This window comes from Pan paniscus, chromosome 2, assembly GCF_029289425.2.
Source record: "Pan paniscus chromosome 2, NHGRI_mPanPan1-v2.0_pri, whole genome shotgun sequence".
NCBI classification, from domain to species: Eukaryota; Metazoa; Chordata; class Mammalia; order Primates; family Hominidae; genus Pan; species Pan paniscus.
Window position 1 is genome coordinate 48,171,073 of NC_085926.1, and position 27,374 is coordinate 48,198,446.

Here is a 27,374-nt window from a genome sequence, read left to right on the forward strand (position 1 = left end):
TGTAGCAATTAAGTAAAGTATATTCCTGTGAACAAAATTTGGAGCATATTTGTTTTTCTCTACCCGATTTCTCCAGAATTTGGAAACTAGTTGTGCGTATTTTTAACTTATGGCAATATAGTTATTTGCAAAAGTGCAGTAAGAATCTGTTTTCTTTTGCAACAGGACACATTTGGAACAACTGATTATTTTACCAAGGCTTTGACTGGAATGGTGTGCTTTCCTTTAAGGAATCAGACTTGACTTGTAAAGCCAGTAAAAGCCTCTTAGGGAAGTGGTCTCATCCCTTGTCTACAACAGCCTCTGTATAAGGTTTCTGGCCTATAAGTAAAGAATGTCACTTTCTAACAGGTCCAGGAGCCCCAAGTTATCTTGGGACCCCAAGAAGAGAGGAATTTACTCAACTCATAGAAACAAACCCATGGCAGTGCTCAGCTCTAAAAAAGTCTTATCTAAAATTCCTTCTATGAATCAGAGTTCCATCAAAGCCAATTTAAAAAGAGCTTATGTGAAAAATAATTATCCTTGCTGCACTATACAAATAATCAGGCCAAGTATAATAAAACAAATTGGTCTTACCACAATTTGTCTTTAGTAAAAATGGGAAACTGGAGAAATAAATTATGTTTCAAGAACTATGGTACACTTGTTAGTAAATTCTAGTCTCATCAGTTGTTTTTAAGTTTGTTTCTGCAATTTAGGCTAACCTTGCTTATTCCTGTGACCCAACCGGTGATCTCTAACTGCTGCTCAGAAGAAACAAGAGGGATGCATGATGTAAAAATCTGGATCAATATTCTAATTCTGTGCACATTGCAATGAGCTAGCAACCCCATATTAGGCACATTGCAATGAGCTAGCAACCCCATATCAACTTGATTCCAACAGTTGCCCAGTTCATGGAAAGCTTTCTAATTTAGTTTACTTGGATAATTTTACTTATTTTGTTTTACTGTTGTGGAATATATTGCTGTTGTACTCCTTGTGTAGGAATGCAGAACAAGCTTACTCAACATTTTCTTTCTTTTTTTTTTTTTTTGAGACAGAGTTTTGCTCTTGTTGCCCAAGCTGGAATGCAATGATGCAATCTCGGCTCACTGCAACCTCCGCCTCCCAGGTTGAAGCAATTCTCCTGCTTCACTGCTTCAGCCTCCCGAGTAGCTGGGATTACAGGCATGTGGCACCACACCTGGCTAATTTTTGTATTTTTAGTAGAAACAAGGTTTCACTATGTTAGCCAGGCTGGTCTCGAACTCCTGACCTCAGGTGATCCGCCCGCCTCTGCCTCCCAAAGTGCTGGGATTACAGCCATGAGCCACTGTGCCTGGCCCCTTACTCAACATTTTCTGTGTGTGTGTGTGTGTTTTTTTTTTGTTACGGAGTCTCACTTTGTCGCCCAGGCTGGAGTGCAATGGCACGATCTCAGCTCACTGCAATCTCCCAGTTTGGAGTGCAGTGGTGCAATATCAGCTCTCACTGCAACCTCCGCTTCCTGGGTTCAAGAGTTTCTCCTGCCTCGCCTTCCCGAGTAGCTAGGACTACAGGCGTGCGCCACCACACACAGCTAATTTTTTATTTTTAGTAGAGATGGGGTTTCACCATGTTGGTCAGGCTGGTCTTGAGCTCATGACCTCAAGTGATCCACCCCCGTCGGCCTCCCAAAGTGCTGGGATTACAGGAGTGAGCCACTGCGCCCAGCCTCAACATTTTCTTAAATTGAACACTTATTAATCTTTCAGATGTCACCTTGTGTCAGAACTCAAAAGTTATGAATGGCCGTCACCATACTGGTGCTTTCTGACTAAGCTCCTCTCTACCCTGAATACAAGAGACCCTCATAGTTAGGCAGGAATATCATTGCCCCTATGCAGCCTGAAGAAGTTAGAGAAGATGGATCTTCATGCCTCTGCAACCCTTAGGATTAAGGGTTCTCTTATAAAAGGATGGGGGGAAATGTCAGAGGTGTTTAAACCAGAGCAGCTCCATCTTGAATAGGAGCTAGGTAAAATAAGGCTAAGACCTACTTGGCTGCATTCCCAGACTGTTAAGGCATTCTAAGTCACAGAATAAGATGGGAGGTCAGCACAGGATACAGGTCATAAAGACCTTGCTGATAAAACAGGCTGCAGCAAAGAAGCGGGCTAAATCCCACCAAAACCAAGATGGCCATGAGAGTGACCTCTGGTTATTTTCACTGCTACACTCCCACCAGCGCCATGACAGTTTACAGATGCCATGGCAACATCAGGAAGTTACCCTATATAGTGTAAAAAGGGGAGGCATGAATAATCCACCCCTTGCTTAGCATATCACCAAGAAATAACCCTAACAATGGGCAACCAGCAGTCCTTGGGGCTGCTCTGTCTATAGAGTAGCCATTCTTTTATTCCTTTACTTTCCTAATAAACTTGCTTTTGCTTTGCACTGTGGACTCGCCCTGAATTCTTTTTTGTGCAAAATCCAAGAACTCTCTCTTGGGCTCTGGATCGGGACCCCTTTCCTGTAACAGGACTACAGGTGCACGCCATAACGCCCAGCTAATCTTTTGTATTTTTTGTAGAGATGGTGTCTCCCTATGTTACCCAGGCTGGTCCTGAACTCCTGGGCTCAAGTGATCCACTCTCCTTGGCCTCCCAAAGTGTTGGGATCACAAGCGTGAGCCACCGTGCCCTGCCTGCCAAAACTTTTCTCTTTATTTCAAATGTGATGGAGAAGACAAACAAATTGCTTAAAGAAGTCACAGAGTGTGAGAGGCAAAGAGGCAAACCAATGATTCAAACCCATGTCTGCCTGACTTCCAGGGTCTAAGGTCCCAACTAGCCCTTGGGGATGGCTTCCTGCCCTGTTGAGAAAACCTGCTGTTAAGAACACCTGCTGTTTCTGTAGCATCCATTACGGAACAGCCATGTCCCAAGTTCTTTACTCACACTGACTTATTTATTAGACGTCATCCTTTATCAAAACTCACCCGACATCTGTGCTTTCCAAGGCCAGTTTTGCAGAGGGGGAGATGGAGGCACAGAGAGGTTGCATAGCTACTTGTCCGAAGTTACAAAGCAAGAAAGTGTCAGAGCTGGGACTTGAACTCCGGCCCTTTGGCTCCGGTGTCCATGCTCTTGCGCATTTTATAGCATGGACTTCATCAGAATCAACCTCCTTAGAGCCTGTCCCATCTGTCCCACCCCGGGAGAGCAGAAGGCTCATCCACTTCCTTCAGAAATTTTCCCAGTTTCTCCTCAGGGACATTGCCTCATGGGAAAGCTGAGAAAGATATTTTTGGAGTCTGGGATGCTTGTGTCTTTCCTGGCTCAACTTCCGGGGCCCTCTCTGAGGGGTGGGCTTGAGGAAATCCCGAGTGTCCCTTCTGAGCTCACAGGGCCGAGTGCCCATCTATCCACCCCATGCTGTGTGCCTCTGTGGTCCAGGGCACACTCAGAACCCGGAGAACCCACAGTCTGCAGGAAGACAGACAAGCAAATGGACATGACTCCATGTCACTTGGGGTCTCCCAGCCCCAGCCTCAAACCCCTTTTTCCTGCCTTGGGTCCTCCTGCTGCTCCTTCCCCCATCCTTCTCTGCCTTGCCCTCTCAGGACCAAAACAAAGTCTCATTTTGACTCCCGCAGCAGCAGCTTATTGAGGATTTCCGCAGAATCCCCCAAGAGACATTGAGTACTTGCTTTGCAGTCACAATATTCTCACACTGTTTGCTCTTCGTGACTTCCACAGCTATTCTACTGCAGGGAAAGTGCTGAAACAATGGCGCACAGGGCCCAGGAGCCCTAGGCCAACTGAGCTAGGCTTTCCTGAAGAGGGGGTCCTTGTCAAAGAGGCTGGGATGAGGGTGGAAGGAGGGTGTTCCAGCCAAGGGAAGTTCCAGCCTGTTGTGTGTAGGCCCCAGGGAAGGCAAGTTTCTATGCCTGCATGGGTTCCAAGGGCACTGGGCTGGAGAGGAGGGCACAGGCCAGCTCTCCAAGTTCCCAGTTGCCCGCTAGGTTCGGGTGGCTGGGGGTGCTCCTAATTCTGCAGCAGGCAGAAGGAGCACTGGCATGGGGTTGAACCCCAGCATGGCCACGCCCCACCTGGGGCTTTGCCAAGCCCTTTTCTCCTTGTTCTCTGAGGGCCTCAGTTACCCCTTCTGGACAATGGAAAGTTGCAATAGTCAGTGTTGTTGGTCACACGCTTGAATGTATGGGTTTAGAGCTCTTTCTTAATTTCTTTTTTTTTTTTTTTTTTGAGACAGAGTCTCGCTGTGTCGCCCAGGCTGGAGTGCAGTGGCGCGATCTTGGCTCACTGCAAGCTCCACCTCCCGGGTTCACACCATTCTCCTGCCTCAGCCTCCCAAGTAGCTGGGACTACAGGCTCCTGCCACCACGCCTGGCTAAGTTTTTTTATTTTTTAGTAGAGATGGGGTTTCATCGTCTTAGCTAGGATGGTCTCGATCTCCTGACCTCGTGATCTGCCCACCTCGGCCTCCCAAAGTGCTGGGATTGAAGGCGTGAGCCACTGCGCCCAGCCCTTAATTTCTTAAAGAAGACTTTACCAAACCAATAAATAAAGTCTTAAGTGCATGTTGTTATGTTTCCCAGATGATTTAAATCTCTGTGATTTGAGGAATTCCTGAAGCCACTTCTTGAACTCCTTCCTGCTATGACTGTTTTCTGGTGCTGGTGGCAGAGCTATGGCCATGTGACCTGTGCGGTCATACAGGGCCCCTGCACTCAGAAGGGCCCTGTACTTAGTTCAATGCTCTGTTTTTGAGGTCTTGAAATTCTTTATGATTTTTGAACAAAGGGCCCCACATTTTCATTTTGCATTGGGTGCTGCAAATTATGTAGCCAGTCCTGGCAATAGTGGCTCCACACTCCCAACAACACAGGAAGGGGCTCCTGGAGGCCATTCTATGAGGAACGTATTTCCCTCCATACTTGCCCAGAGTCTCCCTAGAGTCTTTGTTCCTGGTCTTAAGCAGCCAGAGGAGCAGGGGTACAGCCTGGAGGGGAAGGAAGAGAGTTGGAGGTAGCACAGGGCAGAAGGGCACCCCTAGTCCAGCCTGTCAATGCCCAGAGTTCAGCAGATTGAAAAGCTGAATCCCCAGCACCTCTTGCCGCACTAGACTATAGGAGAGACACAGGGCTGGTCAGGGTGGTGTTTGGTGGGCTCAAGACAGAAGGGGACAGGGAGCACAGTTGAGAGAAATAGGAGGCCCCAGATCGGACCAAGAGAAACTGTGAACTGGAGCCAGAGGTCTGAGTCCTGCCACCAGCCATGACTTAGCCAAGACCTGCCTCTCAAGGCAACTCTCCCACCTGGCTCTGGACCTCAGTTTCTTCCCTTGCCAAATGGGGCTGATGGTTACCCCTGCCCTGTCCTTCCAGGAGTGCTGTGAGCTCAAAGGAGGTGGCCACACAGGAGCCCTTTGTATCTTAGAGGACCACACACACAGGTCACATCCCTGGACTCAAGTGGCCAGACTCCATAGACACTATGGCCACGGTGCGGCTGGGGGAGGCACACAACATAATTTCCATTGGCTCCATTTCCCCAGCCACACCCCTCTCAGGGGTCCCAGTTTGAACTCAGATCCAGGTGGCACCTGGCCCAAGGCTCCCTGCATGGTATTGTTACCACGACAACCCCAGAAATTATTGCTGGGGCTTTTCCTTTGGTGACAGGATGGGTCCCAGAGGCCCTACACAATACTGTTGCTGTAGGCAAGTTTGCTGGGAGATAACTCATTTCAGTGGGGCTGCCCTTGCCCATATAGGTGACCACCATGGCAGGGGCTCCTTGCCCAATGGAGAGAGCCCCCTGCTTCACCAGCTGTAGGGACAGCAGGTGTTTTCCACTCACAGCCAGGGTTTGACATTGATCTACACGACTGCCACTAGTCCCAGCTCTACCCATCCCCAGCAGTCTCCATCACTCATCACCCCTCCTGGGTATCCATCTCCCTCCAACCTGCAATCTCAGCTCCTGGGGGCTCTTCTCTTATGCTCTTGGCTTATTAGTTCTATTTCAGGAAGGAAAGAAAACCCTAGGGAGGGAAGTTGTCGCTGGAGACAGGATCAGTGGTTCTCAACTGGTGGTAAGCGGGCAGGAAGGCGGCCTTTAAAATCTGAATTGCTTTTTGGAAATAAGCAAAAGCTAGGTGTCCCTCGGATCTGAGTTCAAGTTGAGATCCCTGAGAGGGGTGGGGCTGGGGAAATAGAGTCAGTGGAAATTGTATTCTGATGTCTCCTCCTTTCTTCCTCTCAGAGAGTTAGTCTCTTCCGTCTTCACCTCTCAAAAGGCATACAGGTGGGCAGGGGCCTGGGGAGCCTCTGGATGGGGCAGTTTCCACCCTTCAAGGGCATCCATGAGCAGATGGACTGACCTCCACTGGGGACAAGCCGGGCTGTGGGAGGAATCACATGGTTCCCCCAGGAAAGGCGTGGGGATGTGTGGGGCCTAACATGGAGTGCCCTGCCTTACTCTCTCCTCTTGGAAGTTGCACTCCGGAGGGTCTCTTGCTTGAAGCACATGATCTCCTGGAGGCTGACCCTGAGATCCCGGGGGGTTGCAAGTCTTTGTCCTGGCAGAGGAATGGAGAGATGCTTCCCAAAGCAGTCCCATGTCCAAGGGCAGGCCTTGCCTGAGGAGTCCCAGCTGCCCTCTCCATATTCATGTCCAGAGTGAAGGCCTACCTACAGGAACTGGAACCCAAACCCACCAGGCTGCCCCACAGCTGAGCTGGCTTGAGCCTGGTCCTCTTCTGGAAAGCTTGTGCATCCTCCAACTCAGCCTTGGCCTCCACCCGTGCCCAGCCCAACTTATCGTTCAACCCCAGACTCTGCTGAGAGAAGCTGGAAGAAGTTCTGTCACTGAAGCCAGGACATCTTGTTGCAGATCAGGCCTGGATTGGGATAGGCTCCAAGGTTTCCAGCCCTAGCATTAGCAGCCCAGCTCATGTGGTCACCATGTCTGTGGTCCTGCACCCTGTGTGCTGCCTGCAATGGGGCCTTTAAGAGATCTTTTGGCATGTATGAGGAGCCAGCACGGTACAAACCACAGGCCTGGTCCTTCCCTCTCATTCCTTGTTTGACCAACAGGAACTGTTCATTGCCCTTTGGAGTGGAGCAAGCAGTGAGGGGTATGGCAAGAGGGGAGGGGGCAGGCTCCTGGAAGTCTCAGGCCCCCAGAAGCAGAACAATTCCTCAGAACAACCGGTCAGAGATAAGTGAGAGTAGGCTGGGCAGGTGGCTCATATTTGTAATTCTAGCACTTTGGGAGGCTGAAGTGGGCAGATCACGAGGTCAGGAGTTCGAAACCAGCCTGGCCAACATGGTGAAACTCCATCTCTACTAAAAATACAAAAAATTAGCCGGCCATGGTGGCATGTGCCTGTAGTCCCAGCTACTTGGGAGGCTGAGACAGGAGAATCACTTGAACCCAGGGGGCAGAGGTTGCAGTGAGCCTAAATGGGTCACTTAGAAAATTGATGTTTGGGCCAGGCGCAGTGGCTCATGCCTGTAATCCCAGCACTTTGGGAGGCCGAGGCGGGCAGATCACAAGGTCAGGAGATCGAGACCACCCTGGCTAACATGGTGAAACCCCGTCTCTATTAAAAATACAAAAAATTAGCCGGGCGTGGTGGTGGGCCCCTGTAGTCCCAGCTACTCAGGAGGCTGAGGCAGGAGAATGGCATGAACCCGGGAGGCAGAGCTTGCAGAGTGAGCTGAGATCATGTCACTGCACTCCAGCCTGGGTGACAGAGCGAGACTCCGTCTCAAAAAGAAAAGAGAGAAAATTAAATTGATGCTTGGCTATTGGCTTGGGGGAGTTTTTTGTCCAGTTATTTTTTTGTTAAAGTGACCCTGGCACCCCTTGTGCTGGGTGATGGCCTGGCTCGGCTTGCTTCTGTCTCAGGCTCCTGGAGTTTAGGATTCCTGCCCTCTGCAACCTCCTCACTTACCCACCTCCGGTGGTCTACTTGGACTCAGAACAAGCCCCAGTTTCCCGCTTGGGGCCTCCACTGAGTCTCTTGTGGACCACTGTCCCCTTCCCTCTGTCACGGTTTCCAACACTCTGCTCCCCTCCTGTCTCCTCATCCAGCTCCTGCTGGCCACCATGCCTTTGCTCAGGCCGTTCCCCTGGCCCTGTTACTCTCCCTTCCATCTCAAGTCTGCCTTCTTCCCAGATTCTTCCCCTGACACTGTGGCCTCTGCCACCTCCCCTTATGCCTTCTCCTGCAGTAGGGGCAGCAGCAGTCTTGCCTGAACTAGATTGGTGTTGCCACCACAGCTGCACCATGACCTCAGGGCTGCGTATCTGCATGAGCAGCCCTGAGAGCTCCAATTCTTTTATTTATTTATTTATTATTTTTTTTTTTTGAGATGGAGTTTTGCTCCTGTTGCCCAGGCTGGAGTGCAGTGGAGCGATCTCAGCTCACTGCAACCTCCGCCTTCTGGGTTCAAGCGATTCTCCTGCCTCAGCCTCCTGAGTAGATGGGATTACAGGTGCCCACAACCATGCCCAGCTAACTTTTTGTATTTTTAGTAGAGACAGGGTTTCATCATGTTGGCCAGGCTGGTCTCAAACTCCTGACCTCAGGTGATTCACTCACCTCGGCCTCTCAAAGTGTAGGGATTACAGGTGTGAGCCACCGTGCCCGGCCGAGAGCACCAATTCTAAGTCCACTTGTGACCTGAGTGATGTGACCTGGCTGTTGGTTGGCATCTTACCCTGGCAGTAACAAAAAGGATGGCTGGAGAGTGGGAACCTGGGACATAAAGGGAGATGGGGAAGGCTGGTCTGGGGTACAGGCAAGGTGCCAGGAGAGGCAGCATGCAGTTCTGTTCTCCTGCAGGGGTTCTGCCACTGGGGAGCACAAGGGAAAGAAGGAAACTGACCAGATTCTGAGCTGGAATTTTTACTGGGCTGGGCAGAGATGTCCACAGTGGATAGTTTGGAAAAGGCTGAGATGGGGGACTGCAGGAGAGGGGTGGTCAGGAGAGCTTGGAGTAGTTGGAGCCGTCTTAGAAAGTCTTAGGCACAGGCTTTTGGTTTGACTGCTTTGGAAACAGCCATTTGAAATGCTTCTTGAATATTTTTCTTTTTTTTTCTTTTTTGTTTTTTTTGAGATGGAATTTTGCTCTTGTTGCCCAGGCTGGAGTGCAATGGCGTGATCTCGGCTCACTGCAACCTCCACCTCCCGGGTTCAAGCGATTCTCCTGCCTCAACCTCTCGAGTAGGTTGATACAAGCATGAGCCGCCATGCCCGGCTAATTTTGTATTTTTAGTAGAGACAGAGTTTCTCCATGTTGGTCAGGCTGGTCTTGAACTCCTGACCTCAGGTGATCTGCCTGCCTCTGCCTCCCAAAGTGCTGGGATTACAGGCATGAGCCACCAAGCCCGGCCACTTGGAGATTTTTCTTTTCTTTTTTTTTTTTTTGAGATGGAGTCTTGCTCTGTCGCCCAGGCTGGAGTGCAGCGGCGCGATCTCGGCTCACTGCAAGCTCTGCCTCCCGGGTTCACACCATTCCCCTGCCTCAGCCTCCGGAGTAGCTGGGACTACAGGTGCCCACCACCATGCCCAGCTAATTTTTTGTATTTTTAGTAGAAACGGGGTTTCACCACGTTAGCCAGGATGGTCTTGATCTCCTGACCTTGTGATCTGCCCACCTCGGCCTCCCAAAGTGCTGGGATTACAGGCGTAAGCCACTGCGCCCAGCCAGGAGATTTTTTCTTAAGCCTCTGAGGGCTCGCGTGATCTGGGGAAGGAGGAGTCAGACATGGTTGGCATTAGCCAGGGCTGGGTCGTGGGGGCTGGGAGGGGTAGCATATTCCTGCCCAAGGTCAAGACCTAGAGTTTCCTCTCCCTTCTCAGAGGAGGGACAAATGTGGAGGGTCCAGAGGAGTCTGGCAGCAAGGAGATGCCCCAGGTTGGCCAGGAGGCCTGGGGGACTGTCCAGCCCTGTGCTTAGCTTGCTGTGTGATCCTGGGCATATCACTCAACCTCTCAGAGCCTTGGTTTCATCTCCAAGTTGGTCCTTCTTCAAGCTCAGATGCTGCTATTGTTCTAAGGCATTGGTTCTCAAACTTCATTGTGCATCAGAATCACCTGCAGGGCTCATTGAAACACAGATTGCTGGGCCTTAACCCCAGAGTTTCTGACTCAATAGGTCTAGGGTGAGGTCTGAGAATTTCCATTTCTAACAAGATCTCTGCTAATTTTTGTATTTTTAGTAGAGATGAGGTTTCACCATGTTGGCCAGGCTGGTCTCGAACTCCTGACCTTAGGTGATCCACCTGCCTCGGCCTCCCAAACTGCTGGGGTCACAGGCGTGAGCCACTGCACCTGGCCTGGGTGCTAGTTTTTTTAGTTGTAAAAGTGGATGTGTGTACTTGTGTGTGAGTATATGTGTGAAATTTGCAATTGCAATTCTACTTGCTGTTGGTATAATCACCTAGGCACTAAATTCACAGGAGGCCATCTGCAGCTTCTAGCCTGAGAGTTCTCAATCCCAACCCCATGCCACGACAAACTGAACTGTGAGGTTGTGGCCTGGGCTTACACATTTTTCCCAAGTGATTCCAGTGGACCAACAAGGATGGGAACCCTCCTGCTCTGTGGAGATCAAAGCTGAGGGTGGTAAAGAGGCTTGCAAACGGCACTAAGTAGAGCAATGGCTTGGCTCGCAGCCATGTAGTCAGTCTCTCAGGAGACTCCTCAGGGCTGAGATGAGTATAGAGGTCCCCAAAAGACCTGTCCAGCATGTGGCAGTCCAGCCCTCCAGCCCTTGCCCTTTGCTCTGAAGCCTCCCAGCCTGAAGTTCTGGCTTCTGGACCCACTCCTCTGCCCTCCACTCCTTCTCCAGGGATTTGCTCACCCCAGCAAAGTTTTGGGATTCACAGATGGGCAACTTCTTGGGGTCCTCAGCAGCACTAAAGTACCCCCAGCAGTTCTTCACTTGCTGTTGGGGAAAAGAACGAGTTCAGGTCATGGCCATTTACTCAGGGGGCTCCAGTGTGGTGCCTGGAAAATTCCAGCCTGGCTGAAGGGGTTGTAATGATTACTTAACTTCTTGGCTTTCCTCCACGCAACTTGTGTCACATGAAGTAGTAAGTGGGAAAGAGGGAACTGAGCCTTAGCAGACGGTCCTGACACTCACCCCATCCCAAATTTCCACCCTCATGGCAACCCACATCTGCATTTCCGGTTTGCTGCAGAGGGCAGGAGGCAGGGCTTGAATTCTTCCACATGTCCCCATGAGAAGGACAGCAAGGTTGGTGGGTGGGGGCATTGAGTCCAAGTCCTGGTTCTGCCGTTTTCTGGATAGGGGTCCTTGTTCAAGTGATTTATCTGTGGCCCTCATTTTCGTCATCAACTGGCTCATCAGCCTTATCCAGTTTCTCCTGGGGGCTCTCACCCTCTCCCCGCACTCTGATGAAGCCAGCCTGCCTCTCCTGCAACCCTTCTTCGGGGAAAGGAAACAAATGTTCTCATATTGGCACACAAAAGAGTACAGGCACACAAAAGAGGCAGCAGCCTCTTGGGCGGTCACTGGTTCCTGCAGCTCTGTGTTGGCCTAATCCTTGACTAACTCCCTAAGTCTTTTTCGCATATGCAGCCCCGAAGGCACTCAGATCCTGGAAAGGTCAACTGCTGAGGTTACACACTCTATGAACAGCATTAGAAATGGCTGGACATGTGCCCAGAACCCATTTGGAGACCTTGGCTCAGGTCTCTCCCCATTCAAGTCCTCAGAATCTGCATCCAGAAAGAGAGAGGACTGGAGTATTCAGGAGGTGGCCCCTGAAACCCTCTGTGACCTCAGGTTGGAGAGGAGGTAATTTGGGCTGCACATCTCAGCTCAAAAATAGCACCTGGCATCTGGGACCTGGCCTCCGCGGCTCTTAGCATCTCACCGTCCTTGGCCACAGGCTCCTAACCTCGCCCACAAGGCAAGGGAAGGATCTGTTCCCCAGTCACCTTGGGGAAGAGAGGTTCTAAACTGAGAGATAGTGGAGGATGGATCCCCACAAGCCATGATTCTGGGGCTCCCAGAAACTGCACCCCTTTGTCAGTGCAGCCTGAGTGATGCTCCTATAATAAAACCGCCACCCGAGGAGGGCCTACTATGCATCCTTGCAGAGCTGCTTCCCTGCAGCCATGGCATCCAAGGCCTTCTCCAGTCAGCTCCCTGCTGGAGGATGGCCCACTTCTCACTGTTGTCTCCCATACAGCGAGCTTTTTCTTTGGAGGCATTGTCAAGCAGGTGCTTCTGAAACATTTGGAAAAAGACAGCATGTCACAGGGACAAAGCTGGCCCTTCCCACCCAGGGTTGTCACAGGATCTTCTCTCCTTCCAGTTCCCCACCTCCAGCCACACTTCTTTGTCTAACTCAGCATTGTCCAATAGAACTTTCTGTGATCAAGGAAATGTTCTATATCTGAGACGTCCACTGTAACTGACTGTTGAGCAATTGAAATGGGGGTAGTGTGACAGAATAATTGTTTTTTGTTGTTGTTATTTATTTACTTATTTTTTGAGACGGAGTCTCTCTCTGTCACCCAGGCTGAAGTGCAGTGGCACGATCTCGGCTCACTGCAACCTCCGCCTCCTGGGTTCAAGAGATTCTCCTGCCTCAGCCTCCCAAGTAGCTGGGATTACAGGCATGCACCACCACACCCAGCTAATTTTTGTATTTTTAGTAGAGATGGGGTTTCACCATGTTGGTCAGGCTGGTCTTGAACTCCTGACCTCAGATGATCCACCTGCCTCGGCCTCCCAAATTGCTGGGATTACAGACGTGAGCCACTGTGCCCAGCCGATTTTTAATTTTAATTAAGTTCAATTAATTTGAATTGAAATTGAATTGCCACTTGTGCTTATGGCTACCATACTGGCTAATGCATTCAAGTAGAAGTGAGCAAGTTCTGATGAACAGGGAGCAGTGAGAGGGAACCTGGTCAGGGCTCAGGTCAGGGAGGAGCCAAAGAAGGAGGAAGCAAAGAGTCCATCGGAGTGAATATGAGAGTCACTAAGCAGGGGGTGAAGAGCAGGAGGCCTGGCACACAGTCTCTGGCCACTGAAGGCACAGGAGTGCTGGAGCTGTACAGGGTTTATGGATTGCTGACAAGGAGACAGTCTGGGAGCTGGGGAAGTGCTAAGGACACGGTCACCTGGCAAGAAGCTCAAGGCCTTGTCTTCCTCATTGGTGGCAATGTAGGGTTGAGAAAACTGGATTGTGCAATGGGCCCCTGGCTCTGGGTTGGTATTCCTGGACAAGACAGCATGTGATTACCTACAGGTGCCTTGGCCTTTCCCAGGAGAAACCATGCTGCGGTTTGACCATCCCTCTCCCCTGCAAAGGATGACAGCGGGTTCCTCTGAGTGGTATATCCAATATCCAGGTCTTTCCTTTATGGCTGGGCAGAGCCTCCACCCCGGACACCATGTCCCAGGCCCTTCTTATGAATCAGTCTAGGAAACAAAGGCACATTTACTGGAAACTGCCTATCACTATCCCGTGCTGTGTAGTGTTTCATTTGACAAATGATTTCTGAACTTGGGTCTGGACCTGCTGGGAGCGGCTCTTACCCATCTGGGCCCTCTGAGGGCAGAGCCCAATGCCGATTCTGAGAGGGGCCCAGTGAGGAAAGGAATCCTGACCTTAGGGAGTCTGTGGGCTGAAGGGAATGCAGGGGCTTGCCCTTGGGAGTCCCTGTCTGAGGGACAGACAAGACTGTCACAGTTGGGAAGCCCTTGGCCTGGGAAGGAGATGCAGCCCCATAATCAGGAGCCTGGACAGAGGGAGAACTTGGGGAAGCCTTGTCTAAGGGGCATCCCAGGGCTTCATGACTCTTGTCTGAGGACAACTGTGGTCTTACCCCTGGGACTAGCCTGATGGATAAACACAGCCTGAGACTAAAGGTGGGGTTGGTGAGCTGTCTCCTAGCCTGGTGTTGGTGGGGGACGCATCACAGAGGATGCCAACTGGGGGCTGAAATCCAGGGGACAACCTGGAGAGGCTGAGTCTGAGCCAAAATATGACAGGGGCCTGGGGTAGTAGGTTATGTTATTAGCAAGAAGGGGAGCACAGTTCCCCAACAAGATACATATGCACAGTTTCATGCGTGCATATGTATCTTGTTGGGGAAGAGTTGGGCTAAGGCCATTGCCAAGTAAGGAGACCTGACCCTGACCTCACTTGCCAAAACATCCCAGGAGTACAGGACTTGACAGTGGACATGCACTTTCTTACTCACTGTTGCATTTGAACAAACACTGCAGGGCATCTCATTCCCATCCTACAAATATGAGAACATTACCAGGAAAACAAGGCAACTTGCTCAAAGTCACACAGCTAGTAATCGACGGTGCTTGAGACCCTCCACCCCAGGTCTCTTGGCAATACAATTCTGCAAGTGAAAGAAAGGCAGAAGGGGGAACTTGTCCTGAGTCTGAGCAGAACCTGTGATTGGCATTCCCTGTCTGCCACAGGGTATAAGCATACCCTGCCCCATGCCCCAGGTTTAGGGAAGGAAACATCTGCCTTTGAGTATATATTCAATACATTGCTCCAATGCATTGCTGTCTACAAGGTTGGGGCTACTGTCCCAATTTTTGCACGAGAAAGGTTCAGGGAGGGAGGTAATTTACCAGAAGTTAGCTCTTGGCCTGAGTCACCCCAATTTTCTATTTTTGAGTCAGGGTCTTGCTCTGTTGCCCTGACTGGATACAGTGGCATGATCACAGCTCATGGTAGCCTCCATCTTCTGGGCTCAAGCAATCCTCCCACCTTAGCCTCCCAAGTAGCTGGGACCACAGGTGCACACCACCATGCCCAGCTAATTTTAAATTTTTTTTGTAGAGACAGGGCCTCTCTCTGTTGCCCAGGCTGGTCTCGAACTCCTGTCCTGAAGCACCATGCTTGGCCAACAATGTTACTATCTCTGAGAGCACACTATGTTTACTTCTGAAGCATTAACCTAACAGGTCACATTAATAACAACAAAAACAATTCACATGTACTGGCCACAGACCATGTTGTATTTGACCCTCACAACAATTCTACAAACTAGACACTGTGATGATCATCCCTGTTCTACAGATGAGGAGGCAGGAGAGCAGACACATTGGTATGCAGATACACAGCTGGTCGCAGCAGGGCTGAGCCAGGAACCCAGTCAGCCTCATGAGGGAACCTGGGCTCTTTGCCTGCAAAGCCCTGGGCTTTCTGTGCTGACTATAGATTCTGGGCACAGGGAGGGACAGGGACAGTGGCTCACCCACAGAGACAGAGGCTGGTGACGAATATGGTTCCTGGGATTCCCATCCCAGGACTCCCTCCCCAGTGCTCCCCAAGGGGATGAACAAACTGCCTGCTTGACTTTTCAGACAAGTTGGCCATTCTGATGAAGGTTGTCTCAGGGGCAAGCAGTCCTGAGGAGGTGGGTGCTTCCACCAGGACAACCAGGGCTGCAGACACGGAGCCAGAGAGGGAACGCAGAGTGGGGGCTAAGCTGGGCTTTGTTCGCCAATGGGGGAGGGATTGTGGAGTGGGAGAGGGTAGCTCCAGCATCTGCTCATCTGTGGAAAGTCTCTCAGAGCCTTCAGCAGCCCCAGTGCACCAGGTTCCCTGATCACATTGTGTAGGAGTTGGAGCCTCCTGGGTCTGCAGGAGAGGAAGGGGCCACTTAGAGAAGTCGGGGTGGGAGATTCAGAGAGAGAGAGGAAAGAGAGAGAGATAGAGAGAGAGAGAGACAGAGGGACAGGGGCTGCCCAGGCCTTTGTGAAGGGACATTTAACTGGCCCTCAAGTCTTGATGTGGAAAAGCCTAACTTTTTTTTTTTTTTTTTTGAGACGGAGTCTTACACTCTTGCCCAGGCTGGAGTGCAGTGGCGCCATCTCAGCTCACTGCAAGCTCCGCCTCCTGGGTTCACACCATTCTCCTGCCTCAGCCTCCCAAGTAGCTGGGACTACAGGCGCCCGCCACCATGCCCCACTAATTTTTTTTTATTTTTATTTTTAGTAGAGACGGGGTTTCACCGTGTTAGCTAGGATGGTCTTGATCTCCTGACCTTGTGATTCGCCCGCCTCGGCCTCCCAAAGTGCTGGGACTACAGGTGCCTGCCACCACGCCCCGCTAATTTTTTTTTATTTTTATTTTTAGTAGAGAAGGGTTTCACTGTGTTAGCCAGGATGGTCTCGATCTCCTGACCTCGTGATCCGCCCGCCTTGGCCTCCCAAAGTGCTGGGACTACAGGCGTGAGCCACTGCACCTGGCCTTTTTTTTTTTTTTTTTTTTTTTTTTGAGATGGAGTCTCGCTTTGTCGCCCAGGCTGGAGTGCAGTGGCACCATCTCAGCTCACTGCAAGCTCCACCTCCTGGGTTCATGCCATTCTCCTGCCTCGGCCTCCCAAGTAGCTGGGACTACAGGCGCCCGCCACCCCACCCAGCTAATTTTTTCGTATTTTTAGTAGAGACGGGGTTTCACTGTGTTAGCCAGGATGGTCTCGATCTCCTGACCTCGTGATCCGCCCGCCTCGGCCTCCCAGAGTGCTGGGATTACAGGCGTGAGCCACCACACCTGGCCTTTTTTTTTTTTTTTTTTTTTTTTGAGACAGAGTCTCCCTCTGTCACACACGCTGGAGTGCAGTGGCGCAATTTCGGCTCACTGCAACCTGCACCTCCCGGGTTCAAGAGATTCTCCTGCCTCAGCCTCCTGAGTAGCTGGGACTACAGGCGCATGCCACCACACCCAGCTAGAGACGGGGTTTCACTGTGTTAGCCAGGATGGTCTCAATCTCCTGACCTCGTGATCAGGCCACCTCGGACTTCCAAAGTGCTGGGATTACGGGCGTGAGCCACCGCGCCCGGCTAAGCCTCACTTTTTTTTCTCATTCTGCCTTGCCTAGAATCTTCTGATCACTCTATTAATGGGGTGAGCCATTATGAAAAAGGCGAGCTGGTGAGAGCCTCCTTTCTCCCTCTCTAGGAGGAAGGGGCAGCCATGGGTTCTAAAGGTCTGAAGTCAGCCTCCCTACCTCAGGTAGTGGACACCGACCTGCATGTGCCGAGGGCAGGACTCAGTCCTGGAACCTGGGAAGCCTGGACCTTGTGCGATGGCCCTGAGAGGGAAAGCAAGTGCCCCTGAGTCCAGACTTCTGCAGTTGTATCAGAGGGCCTATGCAAGCTGCTTGGGCTCTGGCTGATTTCATGTGAGGGCGTGTCCAGCACTGGCCGAAGTGGAACGTCCTCTTGAGGCAGTTGGAAAGGGGCTCTGAATATGCCAGATCTGACCTAGAGGAACACAGGAGCATGCAGCTCTCACGCCCTAGCCTAAGGACTAACATTGCCATCTGCTTCTCCCCGGTTTGGCTTCTTGGGGATCCTGAAGCCAGTCAGAAGGGTGGAGGAAGCAGGAGAGCCCTGAGAGGCCTGATATCCCTGGATGGCCCTTTTCCCAACAGCCATAAAAGACCTGATGTGCAAGCCCTGCTTGACCAACAGGCCACTGGGGCAACACTTGAACTGTGAAACCAGGTTGCACAGAAGCCCACTTCTTCCTTCTCTCAAGGCCAGGTGTGCAACCGGTGGCCTTCGTCCAGGCTTCCACCTTCCAGGAGCCCTGCTGTCCAAGCCCCCAAGTGTCCCACAGGCCAACTGAGGTCAAGAGGTACCCCAGGCCTCAGGGCCACATGGCCAGTCCACAGAGGAGCTGGGACTGGAATTTGCCTCATGGACGCTGGACCCCTCTATCACTTTGGCCCTTTATCTCTCCTGGCTGTGATCTCTCCCTCTCCCAACACCAGCCACCCATCCCAGCTTGGTGTCTCAGCTAGAGCACCAAACAGGGAGTAATTTGAGGTCGAATCAGGAGAGACTTCCTGGAAGATGTAGGGGCAAAGAGGAGATTGCTGTGCCTGGTTGGAGGTCAGGGAAAGCTTCATGAGGTGAAAGGGCAGGCCAAACAGAAGGATCGGGGCAGAGGTGGGAGAAAGAGCAGGAGGCTCAGATGAGCCTATGTGATGGGGGCATACGTGACAGTCTGGCACTTGCGGTGTGCAGGGCTGGGGTGAGGGCAGTGGGAACCAAAAGGCCACAGGCCCTGATGCCAGCCTAGGGGGTGTGTGGGCTCCTGAAGGTAGAGGGTTGAAATGGCCAAATTGGTGGTTTAAAGGAACCCCTGGACAACGGTGTGGAGGGTGGACTATGGTCTGGGGAGAGCCTGAAACCTAGAGAAGGTGGAGTCTGGAGGCTGGGGCAGCACTGCATGGGAGAGAAGATGGCGGCAGGAGCCAGGCAGGGGTGGAAGGAGAGGCCAGAGGGGAGTGCTTTTGGGAGGAAGGAGCCAAAGGTGCTTCAGGGCTCATGCAGTGGGCACTCAGCAGAAGAGCAGTCAAGGAGGCCCAGTGGGGACAACCGGGACGTTCATGGGAGTCTCGAACTCAGAGATACAGACTGGGTGGTGTCTGCCTATTATAACTGGTGTCCTGGGAGAGGGCGTCCCCAGGGAAACCCGAGGCCAGGGAAGAGAAGCAGCCGAGGAGGCGACCCCACACGCTCTCAATATTAAGAAGACAGCCCTTAGGGGAGACCAAGAAGGAGCCACCAGGGAGGCAGGAGGGACAGCAGGAGAGTGGCATCAGGGGAGACCGGGGCAGCAAGAAGGAAGGCTCACCAGTGCCTGTGCAGACAAAGACCAGGCTTGAGGGTGGCCAGGGACCAAGGGTGGGTTGGCCAGCCTTCAGTGGCCTTCAGCATGAAGAAGAGTGAAAAGATGGGGTCAAGAAGCGTAGACAACCTTTCCTAAGACTTGGCTTGGGAGAAGCCAGGGTGAAAAGCCATGTCTGGAGGGGCTTGGGAACATTTTGAGACTGAAAAAAACAGTGAAGAAGGATGCAGAAGGGGATAGATGGAGCAGAGCCTTCGTCTGGCTGACGGCTGGGTCCAGAGAGCAGGTGGTATGGCCTTGAACTGAAAGGGCAACTTGTCCCTTGCAAGAGTGAGTCTCTAGGTTGGGGGTGGCTACTGTCTTCATTTACCAGTTCTTTTTTTTTTTTCATACTGAGTCTCACTCTGTTACCCAGGCTGGAGTGCAGTGGCATGATCTCAGCTAACTGCAACTTCTGCTTCCCGGGTTCAATGGGTTCAAGTGATTCTCATGCCTCAGCTTGTAGCTGGGACTACAGGTGTGAGCCATCATGCGTGGCTAATTTTCATATTTTTAGTAGAGATGGGGTTTCACCATGTTGGCCAAGCTTGTCTCGAACTCCTTATCTCAGGTGATCCGCCCACCTCGGCCTCCCAAAGTGCTGGGATTATAGGCGTGAGCCACCGTGCCCTGCCTCATTCATCAATTCTTAATCGATGCCTACAGGGTGCCAGGCAATGCCTAGAGCTGGAGATTTAGCAGTCCATCACACTGACTCCTCAGGAGTAGAAGGATGTAGAATAGGCACCTGGCTCTCTTCCTCTCTGGAGGGATTTAACGCTCTTGAGCACCCCTGGCTATGACAATCTCTGGTCGGGTCTGGGAGGTTGTCAGAGATGAAGAAACCACTTCCTCATCTTGCACACAAGGAAGGCCTCACTCGCTCCCCAGCAAGTCCTGTGAAGCAATAGCCAGGGGCTGAAGCAAACCCCAGCCCACACCCTGGCAGGCAGCCAGGGATGGGTGGATCAGGAAGGCTCCTGGTTGGGCTTTTGCATCAGGCTCAGGCTGGGCATAAAGGAGGCTCCTGTGGGCTAGAGGGAGGCAGATATGGGGACCATGAAGACCCAAAGGGATGGCCACTCCCTGGGGCGGTGGTCACTGGTGCTCCTGCTGCTGGGCCTGGTGATGCCTCTGGCCATCGTTGCCCAGGTCCTCAGCTACAAGGAAGCTGTGCTTCGTGCTATAGATGGCATCAACCAGCGGTCCTCGGATGCTAACCTCTACCGCCTCCTGGACCTGGACCCCAGGCCCACGATGGTGAGCTTTGGGGGACATTCTGCTCTGCTCTGGCTAGGCTTGGCCACGTGTTGTTCCTTCTGCTCCTGCTGCACTGCCTGCCAGGAGGGCATCTCCCCCTTTAAATGTGGTCCCGTGTTTTCCAGGGAACCTTCTAGAGCTCGTGTCTCCTCCCAGCTCGAGAGCTTCCTGCCTTATAATTCCTGCTGTGGCAGAGATACCCTCACCCCGACCCCACGCAGGTTTTGGGACTTCTGCGAGCTCCAGGCACTAGAGTGGGGTCATTGGCTCAGGGCAGTGACCTCCTCTGCTTTAAGTCTCTTCTGTACCACGTTACCCCACATAGGGAAGAACTCTATCCAGACTTTAGGTTCCAGTGGGCATGTCTTGTCCCCCAGGAAGCCCCCTGACTTCCCTTGCCCCCACCCCAGAGTGGGAGGGGCTCCTTGTTAGAGCTCATCTGAGGTCTGCTCCTACTCACTGTTCACCTAGGAGGGTAGGAATGGCTCAGTCCTCCTCCCCTCAATACCCCAGTGCCAAGCCCAGCACCCAGTGCCCATCGCACATCAGGTACTGTGGAAAGCCTGCCCTCTTGGTGGGGAGGTCATGGACACAAATCAGAAAATACAAGAATGGGCCTCCCCATTTGCTCCTCTGACTAGGATGGGGACCCAGACACGCCAAAGCCTGTGAGCTTCACAGTGAAGGAGACAGTGTGCCCCAGGACGACACAGCAGTCACCGGAGGATTGTGACTTCAAGAAGGACGGGGTGAGGCTGGGGGCTGGGGGTGTTGGTGGGTGCCTCCCAAGGAGCTGAACAAGGGGCACCTGGGGAATCCCACTGGGATGTGGCTGGGAGGTCATGGCAAATGGTTTCAAGTTTGACCTTGAGCTTCTCCTTTCCAGCTGGTGAAGCGGTGTATGGGGACAGTGACCCTCAATCAGGCCAGGGGCTCCTTTGACATCAGTTGTGATAAGGTGAGTGGGCTGTTCTGGGATGCAGGGGCTGATGGGGGCATAGAGTGTGGACCATCCAATGGGTCAATTAACTACTCCCCCAACCCAGGACAGAGAAAGCCCCTCCTACCCAGGGCTCTTCCCCAAACCTGAGTTCCATCTCCAGGGCCGGCTCTGGAATCCCTTAGAGCGGTAGATCTCCAAGTGTAGCCCTTCCTGGGGACTCGTTAGATATGCAAATTCTCAGGCCCTACGCAGACCTACTCAGACAGACTCTGGGTAGGGCCCAGAAATTCGTATTTTGATAAGCTTTCCAGGAGATTCCGGCTTCTGTAAAGTTTGAGAGCCACTGTCTAAGAGTACTCAGCTCTCAGCCCTGTGTTCCCATCTCAGTGTTGCTGGGCTAGGCTGTGTGACCCTGCAGAGCCCCTCACTATCTCCGGGACTCTGTTTTCTCATCTTTTTATTGGGTGTAGGGATTCAATCACATGCTTCAAAGGTCACAGCCAGAGGTTGAACTGGGGCCCCAAAGCTCCTGCGGGGGCCCACGAAGAGGGGCGTCTAGGTGGGGAGGGGTCTTGGATTGACCCTGGGTACACCCCCAACAAGGAACCTGTTTCTTCCTGTACACAACCCCAGGATAACAAGAGATTTGCCCTGCTGGGTGATTTCTTCCGGAAATCTAAAGAGAAGATTGGCAAAGAGTTTAAAAGAATTGTCCAGAGAATCAAGGATTTTTTGCGGAATCTTGTACCCAGGACAGAGTCCTAGTGTGTGCCCTACCCTGGCTCAGGCTTCTGGGCTCTGAGAAATAAACTATGAGAGCAATTTCCTCAGGCTTCAGTCTCACTTGTTTTGCCTCCTCTCTCTCACCACAACTGAGCCCTTAGCTCAGGGAGTCCACGTGTGAGTGTGAGTGTGTGTGAGTGTGACACAGAGGTGGCGAGGGCAGTGTTCCATCCAGGAGGACACAGGGTAAGGCAGTAGGGCCAAGAGATCCAAGATGGCATTCCCATTCTCAGTGGAACCCCCAGTGGGGAATTAAGGAGCTCTACTCTGTGTGTGGTGGTGGGGGAATGCTGTGGAGCTGTTCCTGCTCGTGGGGAGGTGACATTCGAGGGAGGGGCCAAGCGTGTTGTTAACACTCAGAGAAGCATGGTCCAGTCCCATGGGTGGCTGGCCAACTGGGTGCGGTCTCCCTGCAGGTACAATTCCCATAAAATTCCAATGCTTCCTAAAAGACTTAACTCAGGAAAGCCCATAACTCCTGGCATTTCCTCTGGCATTGGGACACATCACAGTTTCTTCAGGTGGGTAGCAGATTTAACTTGTGAGCTTGTGTTTAGGGATTGTTAAAAACAAGAATATGGCCAGACGTGGTGGCTCACACCTGTAATGCCAGGACTTTGGGAAGCGAGGCGGGTGGATTTCTTGAGGTCAAGAGTTTGAGACCAGCCTGGGCAACATGACAAACCCTGTCTCTACTAAAAATACAAAAATGAGCTAGGCGTGGTGGTGCGTGCCTGTAGTCCCAGCTACTCGGGAGGCTGAGGTGGGAGGATTGCTTGAGCCTGGAAGGCAGAGGTTGCAGTGAGCTGAGATTGCGCCACTGCACTACAGCCTGGGTGACAGGGTGAAACAAAGGTGACTGGGCTTATAAAAACCAAAGACCTGCCAGGCGCGGTGGCTCATGCCTGTAATCCCAGCACTTTAGGAGGCTGAGGCTGGTTGATCACCTGAGGTTGGGAGTTTGAGACCAGCCTGACCAACATGGAGAAACCCTGTCTCTACTAAAGTTGCAAAAATTAGCCAGGCATGGTGGCACATGCCTGTAATCCCAGCTACTCGGAAAGGCTGAGGCAGGAGAATCACCTGAACAGGAGGTGGAGGTTGTGGTGAGCCGAGATCGTGCCACTGCACTCCAGCTGGGCAACAAGAGCGAAACTCCGTCTCAAAAAAAATAAATAAAATAAAATAAAAACCAAAGACCAAGAATATGCTGGGTGTGGTGGTGCACACCTGTAATCCCAGCTACTTGGGAGGCTCAGGTGGGAGGGTCGCTTGAGCCAAGGAGTTCAAGGCTGCAGTGAGCTATGATCATGCTAGTTCACTCCAGCCTGGGCAAAGGAGTGAGACCTCGTCTCTAAAACAAGCAAACAAACAAAAAAAGGAGAATCCTGCTCAGTGGAGTGAGGTGCTGTGGCTAGAAGAGACATGCAGAGTGTGACACACAGGTCGCGACTCTGTTGTGCTGGTGTTTCAGACATGGTTCGTGTCCTCTCCACTCACCATTCTGTAGCCACTAGAAGCACCTGCAGCTTTTTGCTATGGGGTTGCTCAACTGGAAGTACTGGGAAGTCTATGCTCCAGGGAGCAGCCTCAACCAATGATAGGTGGGAGCTGGTGGAAAAATATTTTTTCTTCTCACCCTTGGGGGGCACACTCAGAGGTGTGTTTCACATCTCCCAGAGGTCCCCAGGTGGGCTACCCTCAACAAAGACCTGTTCATGACCACATCCTCTTCTGACTTGTTCGTGCCCTGTCTCACTTCTCTACACTCCTGCAGGTGCTTTCTGTAGTTGCTTCCCAAATACACTACTCTCACTTAAATCCTTAACTCAGGTCTGCTTCCAGGCCAACCTAAACTAAGACACAGGCATTCCTCTCTGAGAGGAAGAGAAGGCAAAACCTCACAAGAACACTTACTTTGTTTTATGTTATGCTTGCTTCTTCTTTTCTTTTTTGAGATGGGGTCTCACTATGTTACCCAGGCTGGTCTTGAATTCCTGAGCTCAAGCGATCTTCTTGCCTCAGTTCCCAAAGCGTGAGCCACTGTGCCCTGCCCATGCTTGCTTCTTCATGACGAGCAGGTGTGGCTGATTTCAAGCAGGTTGGAGGAGGTAGATGCTTCTCACTCTGTATCATTACAGAGTGCTAGAGAGAGTTCTAGGGAGGAAACTCAGGGGCATATGCTGTGTCAGAGCCAATTGTGAAATTTTCAGGAATTTTTTTTTTTTTTTTGAGACGGAGTCTCTCTCTGTCACCCAGGATGGAGTGCAGTGGCGTGATTTCGGCTCACTGCAAGCTCCGCCTCCCGGGTTCACACCATTCTCCTGCCTCAGCCTCCCGAGTAGCTGGGACTACAGGCGCCTGCCACCACTCCTGGCTAATTTTTTGTATATTTAGTAGAGACGGGGTTTCACCGTGTTAGGCAGGATGGTCTCGATCTCCTGACCTTGTGATCTGCCTGCCTCGACCTCCCAAAGTGCTGGGATTACAGGCATGAGCGACTGCGCCCGGCCTAAATTTTCAGGACTTTTTTGAGCTCAGTGTTAAATTCTTGGCGGCTTAAAATTGGCCATGGTGGGAGGGAGTATTTACACCATGGAAATCTGCAAATGCTGCAAAGCAGCATCCCCAACCCCAGCTGTCACACCACTGCCCAAACTGAGGGAGGGGTCACTCACAAGGATACCAAGAGCCTGTGCCGACTGCATCTATTTCCAGTTTCCTCCCAGGATTATCCATCCTGCTACCGTGACAACCCTGTTATTACCCCTGCCCTGCCTTTCTCTTTGATAGTCTACATGGGCGTTAATGAGATGGCCCTCGTCATGAACCAGATAGATATAATCCAGGCTGGATTTTTTTTTTCAAGACGGACTCTTGCTCTGTCACCCAGGCTGGAGTGCAGTGGCGTGATCTCGGCTCGCTGCAACCTCTGCCTCCCGGGTTCAAGCAGTTCTCCTGCCTCAGCCTCCAGAGTAGCTGGGATTACAGGTGCCCGCCACGCACTCAGCTAATTTTTGTATTTTTAGTAGAGATGGGGTTTCACCATGTTGGGCAGGGTGGTCTTGAACTCCTGACCTCATGATCCGCCTGCCTCAGCCTCCCAAAGTGCTAGGATTACAGGTGTGAGCCACTGCACCTGGCCTTGGATTTTAATATTATACATTCATTGCTATTATAGTCATTTTAATCTTCTGATTTCATTTTATTTATTTATTTATTTTTTGAGATGGGGTCTCACTCTGTTACCCAGGCTGGAGTGCAGTGGCAGGATCTTGGCTCACTGCAACCTCCACCTCCCAGGCTCATGCAATCCTCCCACTTCAGCCTCCCGAGTAGCCAGAACCACAGGTGTGCACTACCACGCCCGGCTTATTTTTTGTATTTTTAGTAGAGACAAGGTTTCACCATGTTGCCCAGGCTGGTCTCAAACTCCTGAGTTCAAGTGATCTACCCACCTCGGCCTCCCAAAGTGCTGGGATTACAGGCGTGAGCTACCACGCCTGGCCCGGTATCTTGATTTTTAGCATGCAGACTAGTTTTACCCGATTTTGAACTTTATTTATTTTATTTTTTATTTTTATTTTTTATTTTTTTTTGAGACGGAGTTTCACTCTTGTTGCCCATGCTGGAGTGCAATGGGGCGATCTCGGCTCACTGCAACCTCCGCCTCTTGGGTTCAAGTGATTCTCCTGCCTCAGCCTCCCGAGTAGCTAGGATTACAGGCATGCACCACCACGCTGGCTAATTTTTTTTTTTTTTTTTTGAGACAGAGTCTCGCTCTGTTGCCCAGGCTGGAGTGCAGTGGTGCAGTGTGGGCTTACTGCAACCTCAGCCTCCCAGGTTCAAGCAATTCTCCTGCCTCAGTCTCCAAAGTAGCTGGGACTACAGGCGCGTGCCATCACACCTGGCTAATTTTTTGCATTTTTAGTAGAGACAGAGTTTCATCGTATTAGCCAGGATGGTCTTGATCTCCTGACCTCATGATCCACCCACCTTGACCTCTCAAAGTGCTGGGATTACAGGTGCGAGCCGCCGTTCCCGACCTAATTTTGTATTTTTAGTGGAGACGGGGTTTCTCCATGTTGGTCAGGCTGGTCTTGAACTCATGACTTTGGGTGAACCGCCCGCCTTGGCCTCCCAAAGTGCTGCGATTACAAGCGTGAGCCACAACGCCCAGACTTGATTTTGAACTTTAAATAAGTGGAATGATATGATACATATTCTTTTTCCTGGCTTCTCTCTCTTCATATTATGTTGGTGAGATCACCTCTGTTGATGATGTGAGGTAGAGATCAAGTTTCTTTTTTTCTTTTTTCATATGGATATCTAATTGACCCAGCACCTTTTATTGAAATAATTATTTCCCAACCCCGACATTTTTTTTTTTTTTTTGAGATGGAGTCTCGCACTCTCGCCCAGGCTGGAGTGCAGTGGCGCCATCTCGGCTCACTGCAAGCTCCGCCTCCTGGGTTCACGCCCTTCTCCTGCCACAGCCTCCTGAGTAGCTGGGACTACAGGTGCCTGCCACCACACCCAGATGATTTTTTGTATTTTTAGTAGAGATGAGGTTTCACTGTGTTAACCAGGATGGAAATCTCCTGACCTCGTGATCTACCCGCCTCTGCCTCCCAAAGTGCTGGGATTACAGGCATGAGCCACCACGCCCAGTCTGACATATTTTTTAAATACTGTTCTATTTTCTGATTATAAAATCAAGACACATTCCAAGCATGGTAATATGTGTTTGTAGTCCCAGCTACTTGGGAGGCTGAGGCAGGAAGATCACTTGAGCTCGGGAGTTTTAGAACAGCGTGGGTAACATAGCGAGACCCCCATCTCTAAAAAATTTTTTTTTAAAATTAAGACACATTAAAAAGCCTTGACAATCCTGAGCATTGATAAAGTTGTGGAGGGTGGAGCCATCCTGGGGAGCCATTTGGAAGTACCTAATAAATATGAATATATGTACACCTGTGAACCAGCCATTCTGCCCCTTATGCTACAGCATAGAGCAGCTGTTCTCCAGGTATTGTCTGGGAACCCCTGGGGGCAACGTGAGACTTTCAGTGGGTCTGTGAGGTAAGATATATTTTTTTCTCTCTCTAAATAGCTCTTAAGTGGAGTTTTGGAGACTATGTGGTATCTGATATCTTTGGGGAACAGCTTCAACACATCCTGGTGACCTTGCACATATCCACATAGGCCATGCAGGCAAGTTTTGAACCACATTTTTTTTTTTCTTTTTGAGATGGAATCTTGCTCTGTTGCCCAGGTTGGAGTGCTGTGGCGTGGTCTCAGCTCACTGCAACCTCTGCCTCCCAGGTTCAAGTGATTCTCCTGCCTCAGCCTCCCAAGTAGCTGGGATTACAGGCGCCTGCCACCAGGCCCAGCTGATTTTTTGTATTTTTAGTAGAGACGGAGTTTCACTATGTAAGCCAGGCTGGTCTTGAACCCTGACCTCAGGTGCCACCCACCTCAGCCTCTCAAAGTGCTGGGATTATAGGTGTAAGCCACCACGTCCAGCTTGAACCACAGTTAATCTGAATCTTGGCAGAATTCCCTGTGGTCCTTCCTGGGACATGAGAGCCTAGAAGCTTGTGAGGAGCTGCTCCCCTAGGCCACTTCCAACTTGCCTCCCTATATCTCCTGGGAGGGTTCTGGTGAGATATGTGGCTTTCTGC

General features: G+C 51.4%; 1 protein-coding gene across 1 annotated transcript; it reads left to right on the forward strand.

The window, feature by feature from the left end:
- The first annotated feature begins 19,707 nt into the window (after positions 1 to 19,707).
- CAMP (cathelicidin antimicrobial peptide) lies at positions 19,708 to 21,734 on the forward strand. The gene is made up of 4 exons (XM_003818426.4): positions 19,708 to 19,964; positions 20,606 to 20,713; positions 20,851 to 20,922; positions 21,541 to 21,734. Exons 1-4 carry the CDS (start codon positions 19,755 to 19,757, stop codon positions 21,670 to 21,672), a joined length of 522 nt encoding a protein of 173 aa, XP_003818474.1. The 5' UTR covers positions 19,708 to 19,754; the 3' UTR covers positions 21,673 to 21,734.
- Positions 21,735 to 27,374: the final 5,640 nt, after the last annotated feature.